The 23,902-nt window shown below is 39.2% G+C and overlaps 1 protein-coding gene across 3 annotated transcripts in view; it reads left to right on the top strand.

Moving 5' to 3' along the window:
- Window positions 1-23,406, top strand: part of LOC127633517 (enhancer of polycomb homolog 1-like) — a 51,658-nt gene extending 28,252 nt beyond the window's left edge. For all 3 annotated transcript variants that reach the window (XM_052112679.1, XM_052112681.1, XM_052112678.1), the window contains 12 exons: window positions 6,959-7,104; window positions 8,897-9,103; window positions 12,583-12,731; window positions 13,255-13,402; window positions 13,757-13,915; window positions 14,349-14,438; window positions 15,074-15,222; window positions 17,956-18,329; window positions 19,700-19,806; window positions 19,895-20,036; window positions 20,561-20,897; window positions 23,185-23,406. In XM_052112679.1, coding sequence (XP_051968639.1) covers window positions 6,959-7,104; window positions 8,897-9,103; window positions 12,583-12,731; window positions 13,255-13,402; window positions 13,757-13,915; window positions 14,349-14,438; window positions 15,074-15,222; window positions 17,956-18,329; window positions 19,700-19,806; window positions 19,895-20,036; window positions 20,561-20,897; window positions 23,185-23,257 — 2,081 coding nt within the window. In that variant the 3' untranslated portion in view covers window positions 23,258-23,406. The remainder of the gene's footprint in view (window positions 1-6,958; window positions 7,105-8,896; window positions 9,104-12,582; window positions 12,732-13,254; window positions 13,403-13,756; window positions 13,916-14,348; window positions 14,439-15,073; window positions 15,223-17,955; window positions 18,330-19,699; window positions 19,807-19,894; window positions 20,037-20,560; window positions 20,898-23,184) is intronic.
- Window positions 23,407-23,902: the final 496 nt, after the last annotated feature.

Below are 23,902 nucleotides of genomic sequence, written 5' to 3'. Positions count from 1 at the left end.
AATAATACTGTCATAGAGAATGATCCCCACAAAATCCAAACACAAGTGGTCACAGGAGACACATTTGAGAAGCATGTTAACTTAAGACTAGTTGTAAACAACGACGTGTGTCATCTGACAGCTTGTGCACAGGCACAGGCACTTGTGACAGCTGTGCGGGGTCTAAAGCCCAAAGTATAGGCCTACTTCTGTCTTGACGTGAACGCTTGGGGTTTGTGTACAGTCCAACTATCTGCCTGTCAAAATAAATGTAAAATGACTGCTAGGAGATATTGGACTTTCTCTTCAGGAGTTCAGACCCCTAAAGATATCTTTGAGGGGTGCACCGATCAATTGGCCACCGATCGAAATCGACTGATATTAGTCTTAAATCCGTGATCGGTTAGCCGAGCACTACTGTGGATTTCAGACGTAAAGTTACCATTTGTAAAAATAAATCCTTCTCCACACTGGTTCACTATTCATGATAGTAAGAACGACAAACTATCTGCACAATTCTACACAATTGTTGGTATAAGTGGCCCTGCAGCTGATTAGCAAATCTATTTCAACACAACAACATTAGCTAGCACATTAGCAGAGGCTTACAGCTGTGCACTGTCTGTACACCGTAGCAACAAATAAATCAAACTTACTTACACGTGATTCTGAAGCGCCAGCTTGTCCCATCAAAGTGGGAACTGCACCATCTTTCAGGAGTAACCGACTTGAAAATCCAGCATTGGTTGTGGTTGTTCTGCTAAATAATTAAAATAATTTTAACCACTGATTCTTCAATTCGTCTGCCTTTTGGAAGCCCAAACAAAGAGATTTTGCTTTCGCAGTGAAGAAAACCGCGTCTTCTCAACATGCCGAAAAACACTAGCACAACTCATCCTTTCCTCGACTATAACTAAGTTTGTTTGAGGGCGGGCCAAATTAGCCCTTAGTAGGGTATTATCCAAATGTGTTACATAGTGACAGATACATTACAGAACATATGGCTGGACTACAATCCAGCCGTTTCTTGTAGTTCTAGAGCAGTGTTGTCTGTGTGACAATAACTCCCTTTTCCGTGGACTTTGTAACTTTGCAGACTGTTTACATGAACAAACAGCTTTATTACACACTAAAGGAATGGTAAAATCCCAAAAGATACTGCAAGATGCCAAAGACGGTAAACAAATCATAGATATGAATGATTTCTCACTGGAGCAGTTTTAGAGCTTGTAATGGATATATTTTCCTTTTTTTTTTTTTCAAGTATCTCTGCTGTGTGTGGTGCTCTCATGGTTTTTGGTTGCCAGTATATCACAGTTTATATTGGCAACAGAACTATTAATAGCTGTTTTCAATACAAATAAATGTTAGCAATTCACAATTAATCAGAATCAGCTTTATGTAATTATAATATCATTTTGGTAACACTTAATAAAAAGGTTTCATTTCTTTTAACATTAGTTAATGAATTGGGTATCATTAACTAAGAACAATGCATTTTTTACAGCATTTATTAATCATAATGTTAGTTAATAAAAATACAATTGTTCATAGTGCATAAATGTTAACTAATAAAATTTTTGATTTTAATAATGTTTTAGTATGTTGTAACTAACATCAAGTTCACTAGTTCATGTTAACTACAGTAATGTTAACAAATGAATCCTTTGGGTAAAGTGTTACTGTAATTTAACTATGTGGGGCATAAACAACTGCAGTATATAACTTGCAAAAGTGTGGCAAAGGGCACTTTAAGGAAGTCTGTATCGGCCCATCTTCATGTTAAAAAATCGGAGATTGGTATCGGTCTCAAATTTCCTGACCGGTGCACTACTAGTCTTTGTATTACTTCAGACTCGAGCAATACAAATGCAGGGATCTCCTGGCCTCTTCACACATGTGCTTTTGAAGTGCACTCGTCATTCGTCCTTGCGTGTTTACGTCATGTCCATAAGCTCAGAAAGAAGGTCCGGCTGTGTCGCAGTGAGTGTCGGAGAAGCGGGAAGCGACTGCAACAACTTTTAAGATGCAGAGTGAAATCGCTCTCCTAATGAAATTTGTTTTATTATTATTTTTTATTTACCTGCCGTTATGCTTGGATAGATTTTCTGGTAGGGAAGCTTGTATTGGTTGCCGTGCTTTATTTAAACTCATATTGCTCATATTTATTGATTGCGGTGCGTTTTCAAGGTGTTCTTTTCTCGAGTAAAGTTACTTTTATGTTGTCTACGAATATTCATGACTTCTGAGTATTTTATAACATTGCTACAGTTTCGAGGTTCCCCAAGTATGTCCCTTAGTGTGTGTGTTAAAAGTAAGTGTATTCAATTTAACTCACATCAGCCATTTCATACTTTTCACCTCTTAAATTTATGTGTTGTACAATACAAACATTGTGTAGTGGAAAAAACACTGAGTGTCACAACTGATGTCAAATGTTTCTCCACAAATTGCTTGCAATTTTAGGTTTTAACAACAGATGTCTCTAGAGCAGCCTTTCTCAAAGTGGGTGCCGCGGCACACTGGGGTGCCCCCTGACTGTGTTAGGGGTGCCGCCAAAAAATTACGTAGGCTAAAAAAAAATAAAAAATCTGACATTTCATATCTAAATATATTTGAATTTACATAAATACATTCTTCTTCTTTTTAAACATATGAACGTATTAATAAAGTTGTAAATTCATTTTTATGATATATATATATATATATATATATATATATATATATATATAAAATTAACCATAAAAATCCGTCTCACAAGACCGAAGCAAGACACACACACAACTTGACGCAAGTGACGCAACCCATAGCAACGCGTTATAGCAACAACACCTCAGACTGACAGAAACGTAAAAATAAACGTGAATTTAGGCCACTTTAGTTTTGTACACATTGTCATGTTTATTATAAGCAAATACATTTTTTTTTTTTTATTGACCACAATATTATCATTGATATATGTTTAAGAAGGCCCCCCCCTGCATGTGCCTTGGCTACATTCTTTTATCATTTAACTGCGAAAATACATTCGATTTCACAAAGAGCAAGAAACAAGCAACAGCATCATGGATCGTTTTTTAAAAAGAAAAGCCCCACAAGAACCGGACAGTTTTTACTGTGAAATGGAGCCTCAGCCTACTACTTCCTCCACCAGCTCTGAGTCGGCACCAAAGGTCGCAAAGGTAACGTTAGACAAGGCTAAAAAGAGAACATACAACGAAAGTTACCTAAAATTTGGCTTCATCAGTACTGGGGATGCAACATGCCCTCTCCCTTTGTGTCTAATTTGTGGGATGAAACTGTCAAACGAAGGGATGGTTCCGAGCAAACTTAAAAGACACCTGACCACCAATCATCCATCACTTGCTGACAAGGATCCTGAATATTTTGTTAGAATGAATAGTCAACAAAGCCGTCAAGAACAAATGATGATTAAATCCGCTAAAGTCTCGGAGAGGGCACTGGAAGCTAGCTACCTTGTAGCTGAAATAGTAGCTAAAACAAAGACGCCTCACACTATTGCAGAAACTGTAATTATGCCAGCATGTACAGCAATAGTGAACAAAATGCTAGGGCCTCAAGCTGCAAAAGAAATTTCAAAGGTCCCGCTGTCGGATTGTACAATAGAGAGGCGAACCAATGACATGTCTGTGGACATTGAAGATGTCGTTTTGGGGAAAATCAAGACCAGTGGACATTTTTCTTTACAACTTGATGAGTCAACGGACGTGAGTGGGCACGCTCAGCTCTTGGCAAATGTTCGGTTTGTGGATGGGGACCGTATTAGAGAGAATTTTTTATTTTGCAAACCGCTGCCAAACAAAACAACAGGAGAAGAAATTTATCGTGTGACAACTGAGTATCTTGAAAAGGGAGGATTGAGTTGGAAGAACTGTATTAGTATCTGTACTGATGGTGCAGCTGCAATGACGGGCTGTGCCAAAGGTTTCATTAGCAGGGCAAAGCAGCAAAACCCTGACATCCGAACAACCCACTGCTTCCTTCACAGAGAGGCACTTGCTGCAAAGACGCTCCCAAAAGAACTTTCGGACGTGCTTGACAGAGCAGTGGACATTGTTAATTTCATAAAGGCGCGCCCGTTAAAGAGCTGTCTGTTTTCGATTCTGTGCGAGGACATGGGGGCAGAGCATCAGAGCTTGTTGCTACACACGGCAGTCCGCTGGCTGTCACGGGGGAAGGTTTTGGGCCGATTGTGCGAGTTAAGAGAAGAACTCAAGAGTCTTCTTGACAGAAGAAAAATCTGCATATGCAGAGCTGCTCGCAGATGAGCAATGGTGCCTAAAACTCGCGTATTTGGCTGACATCTTTAAGCACCTCAATGAGCTGAACATTAAAATGCAAGGCAAAGAAGAAAACCTCCTCTCCTCGTCTGACAAACTGCGTGGCTTCAGATCTAAGCTCACACTCTGGCGTTCCTTTGTGGGACAGGGCAGGCTGGATATGTTTCCCCTGTGCAATGTGCATGTAAACAGCAGTACACTTTCTGATCTCATAACCCAGCATCTGAAATCTCTCTGAGCGATTTAATCATTATTTTCCATCGGAGTCTTATGCACAGTTTGACTGGGTCCGTGATCCTTGGAGTTCAAGCGCGCTGGAGAGCGCAAAGGACTGGCCACTGCCAACACAGGAGCAACTGATGGAGATCAGGGAAGACCGCACATTGAAAATGAGATTTGGTGACATGGAATTGGACAGGTTTTGGATTTCAGTGAAAAAAAGAGTATCCAGTGGCTTCAAGTAGCGCTGTTGCTATTTTGCTACCCTTCTCCACAACTTATCTGTGTGAACTGAGCTTTTCAAGCCTGACGTACATCAAGAACAAGTACAGGGAGCAACTGAGGACTGTGGACCAGGAGCTCAGTGTCTGCCTCTCATCCATTCCTGCCAGGATAGGGCGGCTGTGTGCGTCACACCAGGCTCACGTCTCTCATTGATTGTGGTCACCCCCACCCCCGGCTTGTGTGAGCGCGTATGCCCGCTGCATGCGCGCATGTAGATCTTTCTCCCTCTCTCGTTGTGGATTATTGTTTGTGTGTGTGGGTGTATGTGTATGTGGGTGTGTGTGCATGCGCATGGCACGGATGAAAACCAAGCACTATATGGAAAAACATTCCTGCTTATCTCTGGTGCATTTTTTAACATGCATCTTTTTCTTATCGTATTGTATATATTGTTTTTTCATGTCTGCCCCTTTTTATTTTATTTTAACTGCATCCTGCACTTCATTTTAGTTCTCCTGGTCTGGATTTGTTGTTGGGTTCTTGTATTGGGCGGTCCACCTCTTACGGTTTTATGGCATTTGTGTCTCTGATTAATTATTTTGTGAATTACTTTGCAAACCTGTGTGTTTAAAGGTGCTATAAAGTTGTTATTATTATTGTTATTTACAGTTCGTATTATGCTCTGTTCATTACTGTTCTGTCTAAATAAACAGGACATTTGCATTTACATTTGGATTATGCAGTGTTTTTAAATTATATTTTACGCTGGGGTGCCTTGAGATTTTATGCACTTTTGAAAGGTGCCCTGACTGAAAAAAGTTTGAGAAAGGCTGCTCTAGAGCACAAAGTTCTGTAGTTCACTTTAAATGGACGTTCAATCCCTCACACTGAAAAGGTGCGTGTCTCTCCCGCTCCTGATGCTCCCAGTATTATTTTTCGCCATATCAGCCTAAATCATAGTCTACATTCAGTCATTTTTTGTGATTGACAACCTCATTTACATAGAGGTGTGAGTCTTGAAATGTCCTGTTCATACAACAGCTTACAGTAGCAGTTAGAATGCTCTCAAGCCTGTATTGTAGCCATAGTAACAGTGAATTAAAGATGGCGACATCCACAACACCTGTCCTGTTCATGCGTGTCTTAACACAATTTATGCCGCGTTATTTTATAAAGGAGTCCGATCGAGGCATGAGTTCATCCATCAGATCATTATTAACTGACAGCGGCTTTGAATGCTTTTTATGTGCTCATGCCCATGAGCAGCTCCGGTGAATTTTCCGATGACAAGCAGCTAATATCGCCATACAAATGCTTGTACAGTGCAGTGTGGCTCTCACATTAAATGACGTGACGAACAACTAGTTGTTCAGTTCCATTCACATAGCACAGGTTTGCTGAGAATACGTGAGACCTGAAAATTTGCAGGTGTCTGTTTGGTTAAAAAATTAGGTTGTCATACTTGTAATAAACCGAACTGTGTAAATACAACTGTAATTAAGCACTTAAAACAGGACTGACAACCGTATTCTGCTGCTGTGTGAATGTAGCCCTTGTGTGCAATCATATTTTAGAGCTCCTTTTGTGCAATTTCCATTTGTATGCCCGTGTTATGTTCATGAATTATACTTTGATCTGTGAAACAACTGGTGCATTAAAGGGGACCTATTATGCAAAATTCAGTTTTACATGGTGTTTGTACATAAATGTGAGTCGGCAGTGTGTGCACACAACCACCCTACAATGTTAAAAGTCCACCCACTCCTCTTTCTTATATTTCTATTAATCAAAAACGGTCTCAAAATGAACCGTTTTCATTTCTGATCTAACGTGAAATGTTAGAGCAGGCCTTGCCCACGACTGGTGACTGACCCTATTACCATAGATCCTCCCCTGAGTGATGTACACACAGTCTGCCATTTTGGGCGGACATGTTTGACGCATGCTTGTCCGTATGCATACTGTGCTGATGACCAAAGTTGTGCCATTTGTGTTCTGATCTGCAACATGGGCAAACGAAGTATACTTTGGCTTTTAGTCTGGAAATCTTCAGCAAATCAACCGATTTTTCATTTGGTTTTAATTGAAAATGGTTTCGGACTGAAACTGACAGTTGTAGTGATCAGATTGCGGGGACCTGAGGAATAAATCCATGCTTTGAACCTTGAGCCAATTAGCATGAATTAATGGCCACAATACTGCAGTAACTGACTTTTCTCACTCTCTCTCCACAGCTTTCAGTCTGGACACGGAGCAGCCAGACTATGATCTGGACTCGGAGGATGAGGTGTTTGTGAATAAGTTGAAGAAGAAGCTGGAGGTGGGGGCCCTGCAGTTCGAGGTGATGATAGACAGATTGGAGAAAGGCAGCGGACAACAGGTTATTAAAAAGATTCACCACTCACATTGTGAACGGCATAAAAATTAGGGATTTCCCACGGTGGCGGGCATCGAAACTTGAAATTGAAAGCTCAAGAAGTGATTCTGCTGAATCAGTTTGAATTGAGCATGTCATCATGTGGAATCCGTAAACCTCTTAAGGCGGGCATACACGATGGGATTTTCAGCTGTCGTGCAAGCTCCAGACTGATTTGGGGTTTTTTTTCCCAGTCAGGAGAGATTTTGTGGAAATCGTTGGTGCTTGTGTGCTTGCATGGTGTGTGAGGAATTATGAGTATAAAAAATGTGGGTGCTGTTGGCTTGAATTCGTGAGCTGTGTTTAAACTGTGTTTCCCATATTCACATCCACTGGGAAGGATTCTACAGAAATATCATGCTGTTCTCTGCTCTTTAAACAAATCTTTTGCCATACAGTTTGCACTGGAAAACTATCTTTATCGCTATTTTTATTCATCATACTTGCATTCGTTTCAGTTCTAGGGCGACATTTAGGGGGTATAGCATCTGTATATACATGATATTGGATATGTGCGACAAAGTTCTACCTGTCAATCAAACGCAGTGCTAAAACAAGATTTTTTAACTTTGCAACTTGCGGCTTTAAAGCGCATTTACATGGACAAGACTTCTTCAGCATGTCTGCTATCAACAAGTAAGCAGTGACACAGATGAAAAGGACGTAGCCTACATCTAAAACTGAATAATAGGCTACAGGTAGCCTACTCCACTAAAATAACTCAGAATTCTGCTCTAAACGCTTGGATTAAATCTGTCAGAAACGCACACATTTTAACCATGTTCATTTTGTGAGCTTTATTAATATGCAGGACTGGCATTCGAAATCTGAGTGTGTGTGTGTGTGTGTGTGTGTGTGTGTGTGTGTGTGTGTGTGTGTGTGTGTATATAACTATATAACATAGTTTAATACTTAGAAAACATCTTTTGATTTGCGCTCAAGTGTTTTGAAAGCAAGAATGTAACGCATGTTTGTGTTGTTGCTGCTGAAGGTTTTTTCTTCACGGTATAATCTGCGCGTTGCTCATACAGCTGAATTTGTTAAATATTTAAAGAGAACTATTTTAAATTATTTCATTATTTTTATATGAGGGGCTTTCTCAGCAAATATTTGTATATGCGTTTAAATGCGATTAATCGGGACACCGATATTTTTGTTTTATTTTTATCGGCAAATTGGGTTTTTTTATCGGCAAATTCGTTCAGCCCCTGGCCATGCTAGTCTTTTTTTTTTCTTCTTCTTTTTTAAATAGCAAGCTACAAGGAATGAAAGCAATGTCTTCCTCTGGTTTTATGTCTTATGATAGTGTAAAAATGTGTGCGATTGCTTCGAAATTCGCCAGGTTGTTAAATCTGTACGATTATCAGAAACTGATTGGTAACGTGTGCATGGGCTCACGACCTCCTGAATGTCAGAACTCGCACAGTGTATGCCCGGCTTTAAACAGGAAGTTAAGCCTTCTGTCATGCTTATTGGTCAGCCAGTATGGATTATAGCTAATGCAGATGTCGAGGTGGCAGACGGTATGGTTTGGCCCAGACAGAATCTGCAGACTCTGTGCTCATTTTACGGGAAGATCTGCAGAATAGATTTGAACATTGTATGAAATGGTGCTGAGAGTACTGCACTCTTACCAGTAGTTAAGAGCATTGTCAAATTACCCAGAATATTTAATAGACAAATGCACATTCAAAGATTAAATGTTTTTAAGATATGTTGCAGTCATAAAACTGTGGTGCCCATTTCTCTTTCACAGCTGGTAACTCTACAGGAAGCAAAACTTTTACTGAAGGAGGATGATGATCTGATCAGGGAGGTGTTTGAATACTGGAGCAGGAAGAGGAAACTGTGTAAAAATGGGTCCCTCATCCCAACCATCAAACAGGAAAAGAGGGATGGTTCCAGCACTAATGACCCCTACGTGGCCTTCAGGCGCAGGACCGAGAAGATGCAGACGAGAAAGGTGAACGATTTTGATCAGTGCTGTGGCTGTATCAATTCATGTGGAGTTTAGGAGTTAATGGCCAAAAGACATGACAATGATAACAAATATTATTGCAAATATGTTGTGAAAATTCAATCTATCGCCCTGCCCTAATAGTACATCAGACTCTTTTAATTCAAAAAGAGCTGTATTATAAAAACCCTATTTTCCATTATGCATGCTAAGAATTGCTATTGACTAAATGACAATGGAAAAAATGTATGGATTTGCACTGCAGATCAGTCGATCAAGCTGAAGTTCTGCCAAGCATAGTTCTTTAACTTAGTTTTGAAGTTGAATATTATAATGACGTGTGTGTGTGTTCTGAGCAGCTCTGAACTGGGAGAAGAAAAAAAAGAAAATGTTTCACAGTTCATTAAATCTGGGCTTGATGGTGATAATTAAATTCAGTTCAACAGCATGATGTGGCAGTTAATTAAGCATCATTCCTCTTCTCATGTTGAGACGTTCTGCTCAACAAATTCATCGAGCATTAAAATAACACATACTGTTTATATAATATTGGTTTTAATGAAAGTTTATCAGAGCAGTAGCACACGCTCATGACATGTAAAAAGTATAGTGTTTGGACAGGGGCACAGGTTTTATTCTTGTTTGCTTCGTAACCTGGTAAAAAAATTGTCAGTAGTCAAACTTTTAAAATTTTCAATCATACTTTGTTTTAAAAAAAAAAAAATATTATAATTAAGAATATCAGTTTTGCTATATTTAAAATGGGTGGGCGTCTATTATGAAAATGGTGGAAATCTACATATTTTGACTTTGAATACTAAAATGTTTTACCTGAAAAACATCAAGCAATATCAGGGCTTCAGTCTGCGTCTAAATGGTTGCATTATGCGACTTTTTCCTCACCGTGCGATTCAATTTGGCATGAGTTTGCAGTGGTGTGACAACAAACTTGTCCAACTCTGTTTGTCGTTTTTTTGTTACGTTTGTGAAATATCAAGTGGCAAATGTTTCAAAAGGGAAAAGAAACGGCTCTACCCGGATCAGACCTGCCAATCTGTACGCATTTTGCATAGCGGATATGCATTTTGACCTCCAAGTACGGTGGTACGATTTGTCACTCTAAACTACGCAAAAACCTGATGACACCTCTATGCACGCGCAGTACTCAAATCAAGCAACAGCAATAGAAGTTCATTCCCCAAATAGCAATCGGGTATGATTGACAAATGCACCTATCATTAAATAGAGACTGTAAATAGACAGCAACACAAAATCCCACTCGATCCCCCTTCCACTCCCGCCGTCTTACTGATTTCTTAAGCGAGGACAGTACCATAGTCACCGTACTTCTAACTCCTTAAGGTAAATGGGTTGGGGTGGTTGTGGAAAGTTGAAATATTGAATTGAGTTTACGTAATCCTCTGGAGTCGACGATCACAGACGTGATTGCATGGATTAATGTAAAATACTCCATTAAAAAATTCAGCCATACAAATTATAAAATGCTCAAGTAATACTGAACAATAAATCTAAATAAAATTGAAATCTCTATATGGCTTAGTGATTATGCAAGTGCTGTGATTTTAAATATGTCGATACGCCGCGTGTTCCAGAGTGAAGAGTTCCAGAATTGTACAGGCTTGTAATCTGTGCTCACACACGTGGTGTTTTTCCGTCTCGAGCGGCTCATTTCACTGTTTATGTGAGTTTGTGCAACTTATAACGTGCACTTGACCGCAAGATGTGCAAACACTCCCCCGGATTTGTAATGAGAATCGTTTAAATCAGCGCTTATGAAAATGTACCACATGTACTATACTGTACCATAGTAAAAATATATATATTTTTTTTTTTTTTTGCAGAATGAAGAAATTAAAGACAGACATACAGTAAATATGAACATTGTCCTAGTTTTGGTTAGATTATGACCAGCGTTTACTCTAAAATACTGCCTTCACAGGGATAGCACAAAGGTGTGTGTGACTGAGTGCAGACCGGCTAAAATTTGGAAAATATTTAACATTAATAACGTTATCCTAACGCTATGTAATTTGCAAGCTAGCTTCCTTGTTCAACTGGGGCCGGTTGCACCAGCTTTGCATAAGTTAGAACTTAGCGTAGTTGTGGCGTAAATGGGCACTAAGTCACAATTTGCGCACTACTAAATATTTGAGCGTTGCACCATTAAACTTGGGTAGGACGTAACGGATAAACTAAATATTTACGGAGGCCTCCGACCAGGAGTAACTGATGGAATTAAAAAGCAGACTAATATTTAATGATATCAATGAACTCATGTTTTGTCATTAGCCAACAAGGAGCTTCAGGTAATAATTTAGCCATCTAGGAAGGCCTACATTTCTAGATATTTTTTAATTGAATAGGCTACATTTTTCATTTAGCCTATTTCAGGATGTGTGACTATTTAAGCTGATTTAGTTTTTAAACAAAATGGAAATCCTGAACTCAAACATGTGTTTTACTCATATCTCATTGATGGTGTTTTACATCACAACATGCAGGTCTGTGGACTGGTCAGCGGACAGGTCAGCGTAGCGCACGTGTGTTTACACGTGGACCGGTCTCAAACTCCTAATCCCATGCATCATTGGAGTGTAAACAATTTGGTGGCATGCATACCCGGCAATAGCGTTCACGAGCGCATCTTATCAATAACCATCTTTACACTGCAACGGTGGCACATAAGCTGCATCTAAAGTAGCATTTAGGTGCATTTACACAGTCCGTTAAATGCTGCTCGGAGCAGGCATAAATGCATTTACACAGCAACAACAACTGCATAAATACTGTTATGAGATTAATGTTTTAAAAATAAAGTTATCAAAACATGAAACGAATGAAGTTATACTGTTCAATATGAAACTAAATTATGAAATGTATGCTCTATAATAATATATGATGCTGCATTTCATTTACACAGAATTTAAGCAGCATCAGAACTGCCTTTGAATCTAGGGGATGAGGTGGGCCAGAGCAGGCATAATTTAGTCTGGCTTTTGCGTTTTTACACAGAAGTTTGAGCAGGCACAGAGCAGGCTTAACTCTGCTGTGTAAAGATCTGTCTGTTTATCTGACTATCCTTGTAACAGTCTGTCTGACTCTACAGCAAGATGAACCACCAGCTAACTAATGTCTACATAACCATCAAACTTTAAAAAGTTTGGTTAAAGCTTTAAACTTCAAACTTTACCTATCTATTTTATATTAATATTTCACTTTTGAAGGAGTATGTTCAGTTGAATATTAGTTTTTGCTGAAGAAATTGGTGTCAAGAATCGTGACATTTTACTGGCGTTTGTATCGACTGCTGATATTTTGGTGTCCTGACAGCGCTATTTTGACACAATTGCCTTTCTGTAACTAAAGAGTTTCCTGATATTTTGTCTTTAAGTCCTCTAATCCTGTTCAGTAAATGTTTAAGTAAATATAAAGTATACTAATGGCATTGCTCATCTCCCTCTCAGAACCGTAAGAATGATGAGGCATCATATGAGAAGATGCTCAAACTAAAAAGGGACCTGAGCCGAGCCGTCACCATCTTAGAGATGATCAAGAAACGAGAGAAGAGCAAACGAGAACTGCTCCACCTCACACTGGAGATCGTCGAGAAGAGGTAGACACACACTCTCAGAGCTTGTGCAGAAATCTTATCAGTGACATAATTGCATGTTATTATTTTGTGATGAATATGCAAAATCTGAGCATACCTTGGCTAACTATTTTAAAGAGCCTGACCTTCTTGGCTCTGGAATTTTCTTAATTGCCTCTGTTATTCTGTCTTATAGTGTGCGAGTGTGCTTGTGCATAATAAGATTGGGTCATGGATTTTTAATTGGCTATGCCTGCGTTGCATACCCTAATTAAGGGGTAATGTTTTACATGGCTATATGAGCAATTATAGTTCACCTTCTATGTACATTAGGGCTACATCAGCAGGGTAGAGCTCCATTATTAATTTGTCTCTGAATTACTGAAATAAGATGTGTTAATTGTGTGTGCATGTATGTAATGTGATTTACTGTAACTCTTTCAAATAACAAAGTTATTACCTCTCGCAAAGCAAAAAGAAAAAATGTTTCTAAAACAGCAGAGTTTGCCTTTTTTTTTTTTTTTAATGGCCTACTCTCGCTTTTCAGGAACACCACGCCAGACTTCGGCTCAGAAGTGATGGCAGAAGCACTAGCTATGGCTAAACCAGTTTATAAGATTCCCATATTGCCCTTCTCCAACAGCACTCAATACCGCCACCAGGATCATATGGACTTTAAAGACTACAAGACCAAGGTGGGTACACAGTCATTATCAAAATAAATCCGACAGGGGGATTAGAGGACTTGTATCATCCTGAAGGGGTTTACTTGGTGATAATGACCGGCTGACTACATTATCCAGCTTTTTAAATGACTACTTTTCCAAATGCAAGATATACAAGAGACTTGAAACTAGTACAGCTATGTAGAAAATCAGAAATGAGTTGCTTGGGATAATGGATAATACATTTTAGCAATCATTGTACAACATTGCTTGTCCCAATAAAGTTTCCAAATTGTATTTGAGTTTGATGAAGATCTGAAAGTTAGTTTTTTTTTGGTAAGCACTAGTAAAACAACTTATTTAAAAAAAATCTATCTTTCTCAGCCTGAGAAGGCAGAAGTGATCAGAACGAAAAGGAAGTACGAGAAGAAACCCAAAGTCCTGCCTCTCTCAGCACCCTTGCACACTGGCCCCTCCCTCTTTAACCCCAAAGACCTCAACCAGTACGACTTCCCCAGCTCTGATGACGAGCCCTTTTCACAGGTACACACACATCCTTGACCTGAATTCTGTGAAATTTAACATTCTGTCATTTACTCACCCTCATTTCATTACAAACCTATATGACTTTCTTCACAAAGAGATGTTTTAGAACATCTTTAGAACATGTTTAGAAGGATGTTAATGTTAACTATTTTTCCAAAAATCAAAGTGCATTGTGAACAGGCTGGCTGTCATGCTCAATCATGTCCATAATGATGGTTTTGTGTGAGGAACTGGTTATTCACTGCTTGGCAGTCGTAGTCACCATTTACTTAAATTGTATGAGAAAGAGAAACTTGGACATTCTACTGGTATCTACTGGTATTCTGATGGAAATAGTTCTTTTTTTTTAATGAACTATTCCTTGATTTGGTGTTTGTTTCCAATCGTTTGACTTTATCGTTCATGAAGACTTCCTCTTCCTATTGTGCAGATGCATTCTGGGTCGTCAGAGGCGGAGGAAGAAAATGAGCCTGACGGAGCATTTGCCTTCAGGAGGAAAGCAGGATGCTTTTATCATGCCGTAGGTGTCAAAACACTGCCCTTGGATCTTGTATATCTTTCATCCCTTGTTTCTTCTATTTGCCTCTCAAACATCCTTCCTCTTTCCTCTCCACAATTGTTCTACACCTCTGTTTATCCTTAAATCCATGTAAACAGGCTCCGTTCTTGTCAGCAGCCTAAATTGGCATCATCCTAACTTAAATAGACCCCCACATTATTGACTTTGGTACATTTAACTTTTCCAAATAGCATTCCTCACATGAAGCACGCAGGAGCACAGTCTCCAGATTTATTTGAGGAGAGTTTAGCGTAAGCTTGTTGCTAAACTAATGTTGAGGTACTCCTAATATACATAGAAATCTATAGCTCTCACAAATATTTGGTAAAAAGTGAGTTTGATTAGATTAAAAAAATGTTATATACTTTTTGTTATTAAATGAACCATATCGGTTTATAATCAACATTTCTCTTTCATACAGCATATGTGTCGGGAGTACATCTATATGCCTTAAAATGTTGCCTACTTGGGCAGCTCACTAGGTTTTGGAACAGAGCCCAGGCTCTTTTTGTAACTGTCCCTGTAACACTTTTTATATGTAAATGATCTCTGTTGTGATTGGATAACCACCTGGTCTCACTGCACTGTTTTTGTAGGCCCGTTTGGATCAGAGTGGCAGTTGGCCCTGGTGTGGAGAATCAGAGGGAGGGTCTTGTGACCCGCGGTTCCGGTACTCCCTTACCACTCTTACCGCTCCCCGACGCTGTGTCGGGTTGGCAAGGCGACGGGCGGGGCGAGGCGGCAGGTTAATATCATTTACCATTAATATCAAATGGATTTATATAATGTAAAAAAAACAATAAAATATAATCTTAGTCTTTCCTTGCTGTGATGGGCACAGACAGAGGTTACAAGAATCCAAAAAGGATAAAATCCTATGAGGTTAATTGTTCTAACAAAATCACAATAATAACCAGGAAAAAAGAAATATGGTGTATAAAGGGGCACTTCTAACTATAACACCAAATGGATAGACAGTAAAACTTTTCGCATATAGTATGTACAGCCTTGGCCAAAAGTATTGGCAGTGACACATATTTTGTGTTTCGCAAAGTTTTCTGCTTCAGTTGAGGTGTTGATTCACATTGTTTCTAGATTATTGTGCAGAGTGATCAGGTGCATTTTAAGTAAATTTAAAAAGCTTCATTGACAACTTAATCAAACCCAAATTGCAGTTGGCCCTGGCACAAAATGACCAGCTAACATCATTTCACAAATCATATCAGAAGTACCTGGGAAAGTGTGAACGAGTACTAGTCAGGTGAAATCACTTTATCATTCTAATTGGATTATAAGAGCAGACTGATTGCTATAAAAGGAGGGAAGAAGTGCTTCCAATCATTGTGTTCTTGTTAGCAATGGTTACCTCTAAAGAAAGATGTGCAGCCATCATTGCTTTGCATCAAAATGGCCTCACATGCAAGGAAATTGCTGCAAAGAATATTGTAGTTGAAAGAAACATTTACCGGATCATCAAGAACTTCAAGGAGAGAGGTTCAACTGTAGTGATGGCGGCTTCAGGACATCCCAGAGTGTCCAGCAAGCATCAGGACCATCTCCTTCTGAGTCATCATCTACGGAATCGTATCACCACTAGTGCAGAGCTTGCTCAATATCGGCAGCAGGTTGGTGTGAGTGCATCTGCACGCACAGTGAGGCAAAAACTTTTGGACAATGGCCTGGTGTCAAGAAGGGCAGCAAAGAAGCCACTTCTCTCCAAGAAAAGCATCAAGGCAGATTCTGCAGGAAGTACAAGGATTGGACAGCAGAAGACTGGTGCAAAGTTATTTTCTCTGATGTCCCCTCCCGGCTGATTGTGACATCTGGAAAATCGATAGTCCGGTGAAGAAAAGGTGAACGCTGCCATGAGTCCTGTGTCGTGCCAACAGTTAAGCATCCTGAGACCATCCATGTGTGGGGTTGTTTTCATCCAAAGGAGAGGGCCCTCTCACAATTCTGCTCAAAAACACTGCCATGAATAAAGAATGGTATCAAAACGTCCTGCAAGAGCAACTATCCAGGAGCAATTTGATTATGATCCGTGCATTTTCCAGCATGATAGAGCACCATGTCACAAGGCAAGAGTGATATTGAAGTGGCTAGGAGATCATTACATCGAAATTTTGGATCTCCCCAGATCTTGATCCCATAGAGAACCTATAGGTCAATCCTCAAAAGCCGAGTGGATAAGCAGTAGCCCACAAATTGTGATCAACTCAGAGCACTAATAACGCAAGAATGGATCGCCATCAGTAAGGATTTGGCCCAGAAGCTGATATTCAACATGCCAGAGCGAATTGCAGAGGATATGAAAAACAAGGGTCAACACTGTATATATCGACTCTTTGCATATATTGAATGTTTTTGCCAATAAAAGCCAAAATTGAAGTTGCTGCCAATACTTTTGGCCACAGCTGTAATAGGAATGGGTACTCGAATACTGGAAAGTGACCGCAATAATCAATCTTGAAAACAATGATCGATAATGATTATGCGTGATGTGACTTTTCACTTAATTTGAAATTCAGTGACAAACAAACGTGTCAAAGAGGGGCCTTTTTTTATTTGAGATGGATTAGGTAATGATTTTTGGCAGTACCTTGCAGTCTGAATCATCACAGCAAGAAGCTCCAAAACAGCGCACCGTGAATTTCCGTCCAGAGCAGAGACAGCACTGAACACTTTAGAGAAGCACACACACCAGAGGAGTTCTTCCATTCGAACAGCTAGATGTAGCGCAGCTAAATGGAACAGAACGAAGGGTCTTAGAACGGTTCAAAATGCACCTTATGTTTAATCTAGCTCAATATAAAGCATCTGAAAGCTTTTGGATGAACCCATTGATTCTCAATGTGAATGCACTGTGGCTATTTGATTTCTAAGGAAAAATAGCCCTATATTCCACATCCATGGTCATTGTGTTTAACTGCGTGCTGTTTTGCGATGAATCACTGATTTTTTAAATTACATATTGGATGAAACTAGACACTCTTGTAATTTGACTCAATCAGGTTTCAATTTAATAACTTTGTGAGGTTTCTTGGCAGATGTAGTTTTGTTGGCATTTCTCCTAAAGACAATCTCCACTGAGAACAGCACCGTGTTGACACATGACACATTTTACCCATTACTAACAGCCCACAGTGTCCTTAACTGAGATCAGTTGATTTAAATGAAATGAAATTATTGATAGCGTATCGCAAAGACAAAACACAGTACATGCAGTTGGATGTGGGGTCACACAAGTTTAATGACAAAATATGATGTGTTATATATTGATTCTGCCTTATTGTATTTTTTGCACTTTTTTGATAACAGACTACATTATAACAGTCTTTAATACTGAATATGCTAGACACTGGTTCAACAACGAGAAGCAACCCCCCATATTTTTGTATTTTTATTAAGAATTTCATACCCTTTCAAACCTAATTAGTTAAAAGTGCTTTGCCTTGATTGAATTTTACCTGTTCCTCAGGATTCTCCTAGACAGAGCATATTCGGATTTGGACGATTTATTTCAAAGTCTGGATTCAGAGCCGGACTTCTCCTTTCCTGCTTCTCCTATCAATATGGAAACCACTTCCCAAGCCAATACCTCAACCCACACATCGTCTTCATCACAGTCATCATCCTCTTCTTCACATCTGGCGTATTCAGACCTGAGACAGATCCTACGAAACATCAAAGCTTGCCGCTGGAGGCACTTTAAACCACGGACACTAACCAGCCTATCAGGGACCAGTGATACGCTGTCACGGATACAGAGGTTTAGAGGGTTGGTCAGGGGCAGCACTGGACTTGGCGGCAGTACGCAGGGCAGATCGGCAGGCATGGGACCAGCTGCAGTAGGTGAGTGACCTGGCACACACTCGTTTGCATATTAAGTGCTCATGATTAATTCAGAGGCATCAATGAAGACTGGAAATAAACAAGTCAGGATGGTGGTTATATTTGAGAAAGCTTGGTGTTTTTATGTGCTTATCCTGCCTGTGAATGTTGTTTTTGTCAGTTAACTGGAAATTATCTTTTCAGGACTTTTATCTAAGAGTTTGGAATAATGTACAGAGTTTGCTGTTTCGGAAGGAAATTGGTAATTTAATTCACCAAAGTGGCATTCAACTGATCACAAAATATAGTCAGGACATTACTGATGTAAAAAAACAGCACCATCATTATTTGAAGAAAAAAGGCCCCATTGTAGAAAGGCCCCATTTCCAGCAGCCATCACTCCAACTTATCCTTGAGTAGTCATGCTAAATTGCAAATTTGGTATTAGAAAATAATTTGCCATTATATCAAACACCGCTGAAAGCTATTTGGTACATTAAATGAAGCTTAACATTGTTTTTATGTTAGAGTTGCCACAGTGTGCAATAGACTAGTGTGTCTTAAGGTCAATATTAGGTCAAAAAGGAAATGGCTTTCTCTAGAGACTCGTCAGTCAATCATTGTTTTGAGGAATGAAGGCTATACAATGCTTGAAATTATCATAAAACTGAAAATTTCATACAAAGTTGTACAATAAAGTCTTCAAAGACAAAGGACAATTGGCTCTATGAAGGACACAAAGAGATGTGGAAGACCAGATGTACAACTAAACAAGAGGGTAAGTACATCAGAGACCGTAGTTTGAGAAATAGACGCCTCACATGTCGTCAGCTGACAGCTTCATTGAATTCTACCCGATCAACACCGGTTTCATTTGCAAAAGTAGAAGGGAGAATGAGAGAAGGTCCTTGGTAAGGGAGGTGACCAAGAACCCATTGGTCACTTTGGTTGAGCTCCAGAGATCATGTGTGAAGATGGGAGAAACTTGCAGAAGGACAACCCTCACTGCAACACTCCACCGATCTGGGCTTTATGGTAGAGTGGCCAGACGGAAGCCTCTGCTCAGTGCAAGATACATGAAAGCCCGCTTGGAATTAGCAAAAAAGCAAATTAACGAACAATGGAAGAAAGAGCGAGTATTGGGGGTTATTTTTTTATTTTAAACTATTGTTTTTGTAACAATTGACTTTGTTTGGCACCAGAGCCACAAATATTACGCACTGCAATTTGTGTAGACTCTAGTCAAATTCTTAAAATAAATAAATGGTTGTTTGGCTAACTTTGAGGTGTATGTACACAAGATGATGTAGAAGATTGTAGAACACTACCTTTTGTTGTTGTGTATGTCAAATATGACGTGTCTACTGATCTTTATGCATGTTTTGTTCTAGCGTTCACAGCTGAACAGTATCAGCAGCATCAAGAACAGCTGGCACTTATGCAGAAACAACAGCTGGAGCAGACACAACAGCAGGCCAATGACACGGCTGCCACTCAGGTGTGTAACACAGAGACATACACAAGTATCATTGGTGCATGTCTTTGAGTGTGGTTGGATTATTTATATTGTCCAATTCTTTTCTTAGTCTCTTGGGTCCAAGACATTAGACTTTGTCAGCGCGCATTTTGCCGCCTCTGCTCTGATGACCTCTGACCAGCTTTTGACCCTAAAGATCAAAGAGGATGGCGTAGTAGGAAGTGGAGTCAATGGGGTCATCCAGGCTTCAGGTTTGTGATCTGGACAAATTAAACCAATAGTTTAATTTCACTATCAACAGTATGGCATCATTTTCCTTCAAATTATGTTCCATACCCACATGACTGACATCTGTGGAACCCAAAAGGAGATGTTTAGAAGATGTTTCACGCTGCTCATTTCTATACAGTGGTTGTGTATGGGGACTGGATCAATCAGGCTCTAAAACTGACAAAACGCATCATTTAAGTAGTCTGCATCCTGTATTTAAAGTCCATCTGATAACTTTAAGGAACAGATTAAAATTTAAGTCATTAATTATTGACAACTGTGGTCACCATTTACTTTCATTAAATGGAAAAGTTCTTGGACACTGTACTATAAATAATTCCTTTTGGACTCCATGGAAGAACGTCATATGTGTTTGAAAGGAAATGAGATATGTACATGATTACGGAATATTCAATTTTGGGTGAACTATTCCTATTAAACGACAAGTTTGTTCATTTGTATTTTCTCTTCATTGATTTTGTTTCTGATCTATAATCTTTTACAGGAGTTTACAGGGGATTGAGTATCTCTGCCACATCCTCTGCTTCTGTCCTCACTAGCCAACCATCTTTAGCCGCTGCCCCACCAACCTTCTCCTCCACTAGCAACTGCAACACTAGCTCCACCCACACTCTCCACAACCCTATAGGTAACCACAGTAACAACACAGCGAACTCCACCTCTCAGGTTCTGATCGGCAACAACCTGCGTCTGAGTGTGACCACGCCCTCTATCGCTAGTCTGAATGCCCGTCACCTTCCCAGAAGTCTCAGCAACATGCCGCCCGCTGCCTTGAAGCTTGCCGCAGCTAGCAACTGTCAGCTTCCCAAAGTCAGCACTGGGTAAGGAAACTCATATGTTTACTTATTCACACCAAATCCAAATATTTTATACAAATGTTGGTGAATTTTGTACCTTGGCAAATATTTTATACCAGTATGTTGTTGAATGCTTTCACAAATTTTAAACATTTGAAGTGTTTTTTTTTTTCTATTATTTATTTGTATTATTTGTTATGCAAATAGTTTATAGATATGTTGGCTAATATTTTACCAGTTGTGGAAAAATTGTTTGAGAATATTTTATACTCTTCATGAATTTCTTCCACAAAGCCTAGATTTTATATGCATGTTGGCTAAAATGCATACATTTGCAGATATTTGTTGGCAAATATTTGAAATATTGTATTTGTAGGCAAAGGGATTTTTAGTCAATATTTTATACATATTTTTGCAAATGTTTGATTCGTTGGTGAAAATGTATTGGCAAGTATTTTAGACGTTGATGAACATTAGTTGGAGAATATATGTGGCAAATTATACATTGGCTAAGGCGTTTTCCCCTAATAGTTTTAAAAATATGTTCGCTTATATTTTATATGTTGGCTAATAAAAATTGTAAGAGAACATTTGTTTTTGCTAATATTTGATATATGTTTTGTTCACTTATTTTTTTACATATGTTGGCCAAAGTTTAAACATTTGCAAATATTTTTACAAATATTATTTATTGTTTACAAAAATGTTATACATATTTGGGATAGGGATGGGCTTTTTGGTCATTTTGTCTACTCGAGTACTTGTGAAGTACACAACATAGACATATGTACATACCGTATATACCGTACACCAAAGTGTTTTTCTCACACGTTTTTTGTGCTTCACCAATTCATCTATTCTCTTCATAAATAAATAAATGCATAATGCTCGTCCTGTAAGTTCATGATTAAAAATTCAAATGTGAACAAAAGCTATTGTTTTCTACAATATATGACAACAAAACCAGTTTAGCAAATGTGTGCCGAGATAGATGTTCAAAAAATGGTGGATTAATCTTTCTTTTGATTATCGTAAACCTCTAGAACAAACGTTAGCATTGCAGCATCATTTGTCAGTTTGATTGCTATGAGACGTCTCTGTTGACAATCAAGATACCTCTAAAAATGACAACATACTCTATCTCAAAATGAAAAATATGGCCCCAATTTGAGGAAATCTGTTGACAATGTTGTATTTATAAACTTCTGTCTTTTTTTTTTTTGTAATTACATTTTTTTTATTGTTTCAAAGAAACAACACAAAAGAGAAAAACCGAACTCGTACACACCGAATCAACATTTAAAACTTTTAACCCTCACTAATATCCCTCCCCAAACACCAACCACACGCAACCCCGAAGAACACCCCTGTGGTCACATAAAATACACACACACAAAAAAAAGATTCAAATAAAATGTATAATAAACATGCATAAACTAAATTCTCTCTCCTCATCCCATCCCGGAGACTCCCCCAAAACCACCAAATATGGTAATATGGTTGTTTTCCACTTCCTCAAAAACAAATCCCCCAACCCCAGCCTTCTATCTGTCATCTCCTCAAAAGCCACACCCCTCCCCATCTCCATACACCACTCCGGAAATGGTGGGGCTCGTTTGACTTCCAACCCCTTCAGATAATTTGTCTGCCAATCATCATGCTAGTCAGAACCCAATTTATTATATATTTGTTCCCCAAATTATAACTGCCCCAATGCCCAAAATTCAAAGTCTGGGGCAAATACAAATCTTAACACATCACAAAAGACATGGGTTGTGTCTCCAACTTCTGATTGGCATCGCCAGCAGGTGGGTGTGTCTTTAAGACCAAGCCTATATAATCTAGAGTGGGTCCAATAAAATCTATGTAAAATCTTAAACTGCATAAGGTGAACCTTTTGCATCTCTAGCTGCAGACTTGAGCTTTTTAAGAAATCTTTCTCCCATAATCTCTTGATAGAGGTTAAAGCTCCATCCCCCAGACTCTGAATTAGCAGGGAGTAAATCACTGATGCCTCATGACCTTTTCCAAAAGCTCTAGGAGGGTGTGTCTGCTACTCCTAAAAACAGTACAGAACATGTGGTACAGCTGTAAATACCTATAAAACTGAGATCTGGGAATCCCAAAATTATGACCCAAATTCTTAAGACACTACACTCTCATACAGGTCGCCAAGTGTAGTGCTTCAAGTGCAAATGTGAGATAATGGGGTGTGACTAAGTAGTTGGGTGATAAAGAAAGATTAGGTTAGTTATGCAAGTACAATAGTTTTTCTCTACCAGGTAATTGACGTTTGTTTGATTGTTCGCAGGGAGAATCACGAACAGGAAAAGCAGTCCCTCAACAGTATAGCAGAGAACACAGTCGCCATGGAGGTGACGTAGTGACCATTGCCTGGGCGACGTTCTTTTTCTGTCAAGTCCAGTCTTCTGGTGCTGTGCACCATTTAGGTTTGGGGAAACAAAAGGACAACAGGTTTCCAGGGCAACTGTCTGAACATGACAGCAAATTTCATCTTGTCTTTATCCTACACACCCCCTTTTTGCTTTTTTTTTTTTTTTTTTTACCATTTTATAAGTGTTTATTTAAAAAAAAAAAAAGTGACGTGTAAAACTATGAATATGGCTAATATTCGATGTACAGAAATTACATGTTTGTAAAACCCTACCACCACCACCCTTGTATATACGCTACTAGAAAACTAAACTGTTGAGTTGTGATGTTTTGCACTTGGGGAATCAAAGTGAATGAGGGGGAAATGCGGAATGTGAGCATGAAGCGTGAGGTCAGGTAAAAGTGAGTGTGTGAATAGTGGTGCATGGTAAGGAACCTGCTATTCTACCTATTTATTGTGCTGTGTTCTGGTTTGTTTGCCCCGTCGCCCCCTTTTTTTTTTCAACACTGTGTCCTAAGTTGTTTCCTGTGATGTAACTGTTTAGGTAGCTGCCGATTCCCTATTTTCCCCCTCAGTTTTCAAACTCGACTGGTTTATGCTTGGTGAATCAGATTGAACATTAATGGTATCATGC

This window comes from Xyrauchen texanus, chromosome 40 (genome assembly GCF_025860055.1).
Source record: "Xyrauchen texanus isolate HMW12.3.18 chromosome 40, RBS_HiC_50CHRs, whole genome shotgun sequence".
Classification (NCBI taxonomy): Eukaryota; Metazoa; Chordata; class Actinopteri; order Cypriniformes; family Catostomidae; genus Xyrauchen; species Xyrauchen texanus.
The sequence above is the reverse complement of the archived record's forward strand: the minus strand, read 5'-3'. Positions and strand labels throughout refer to the sequence as shown.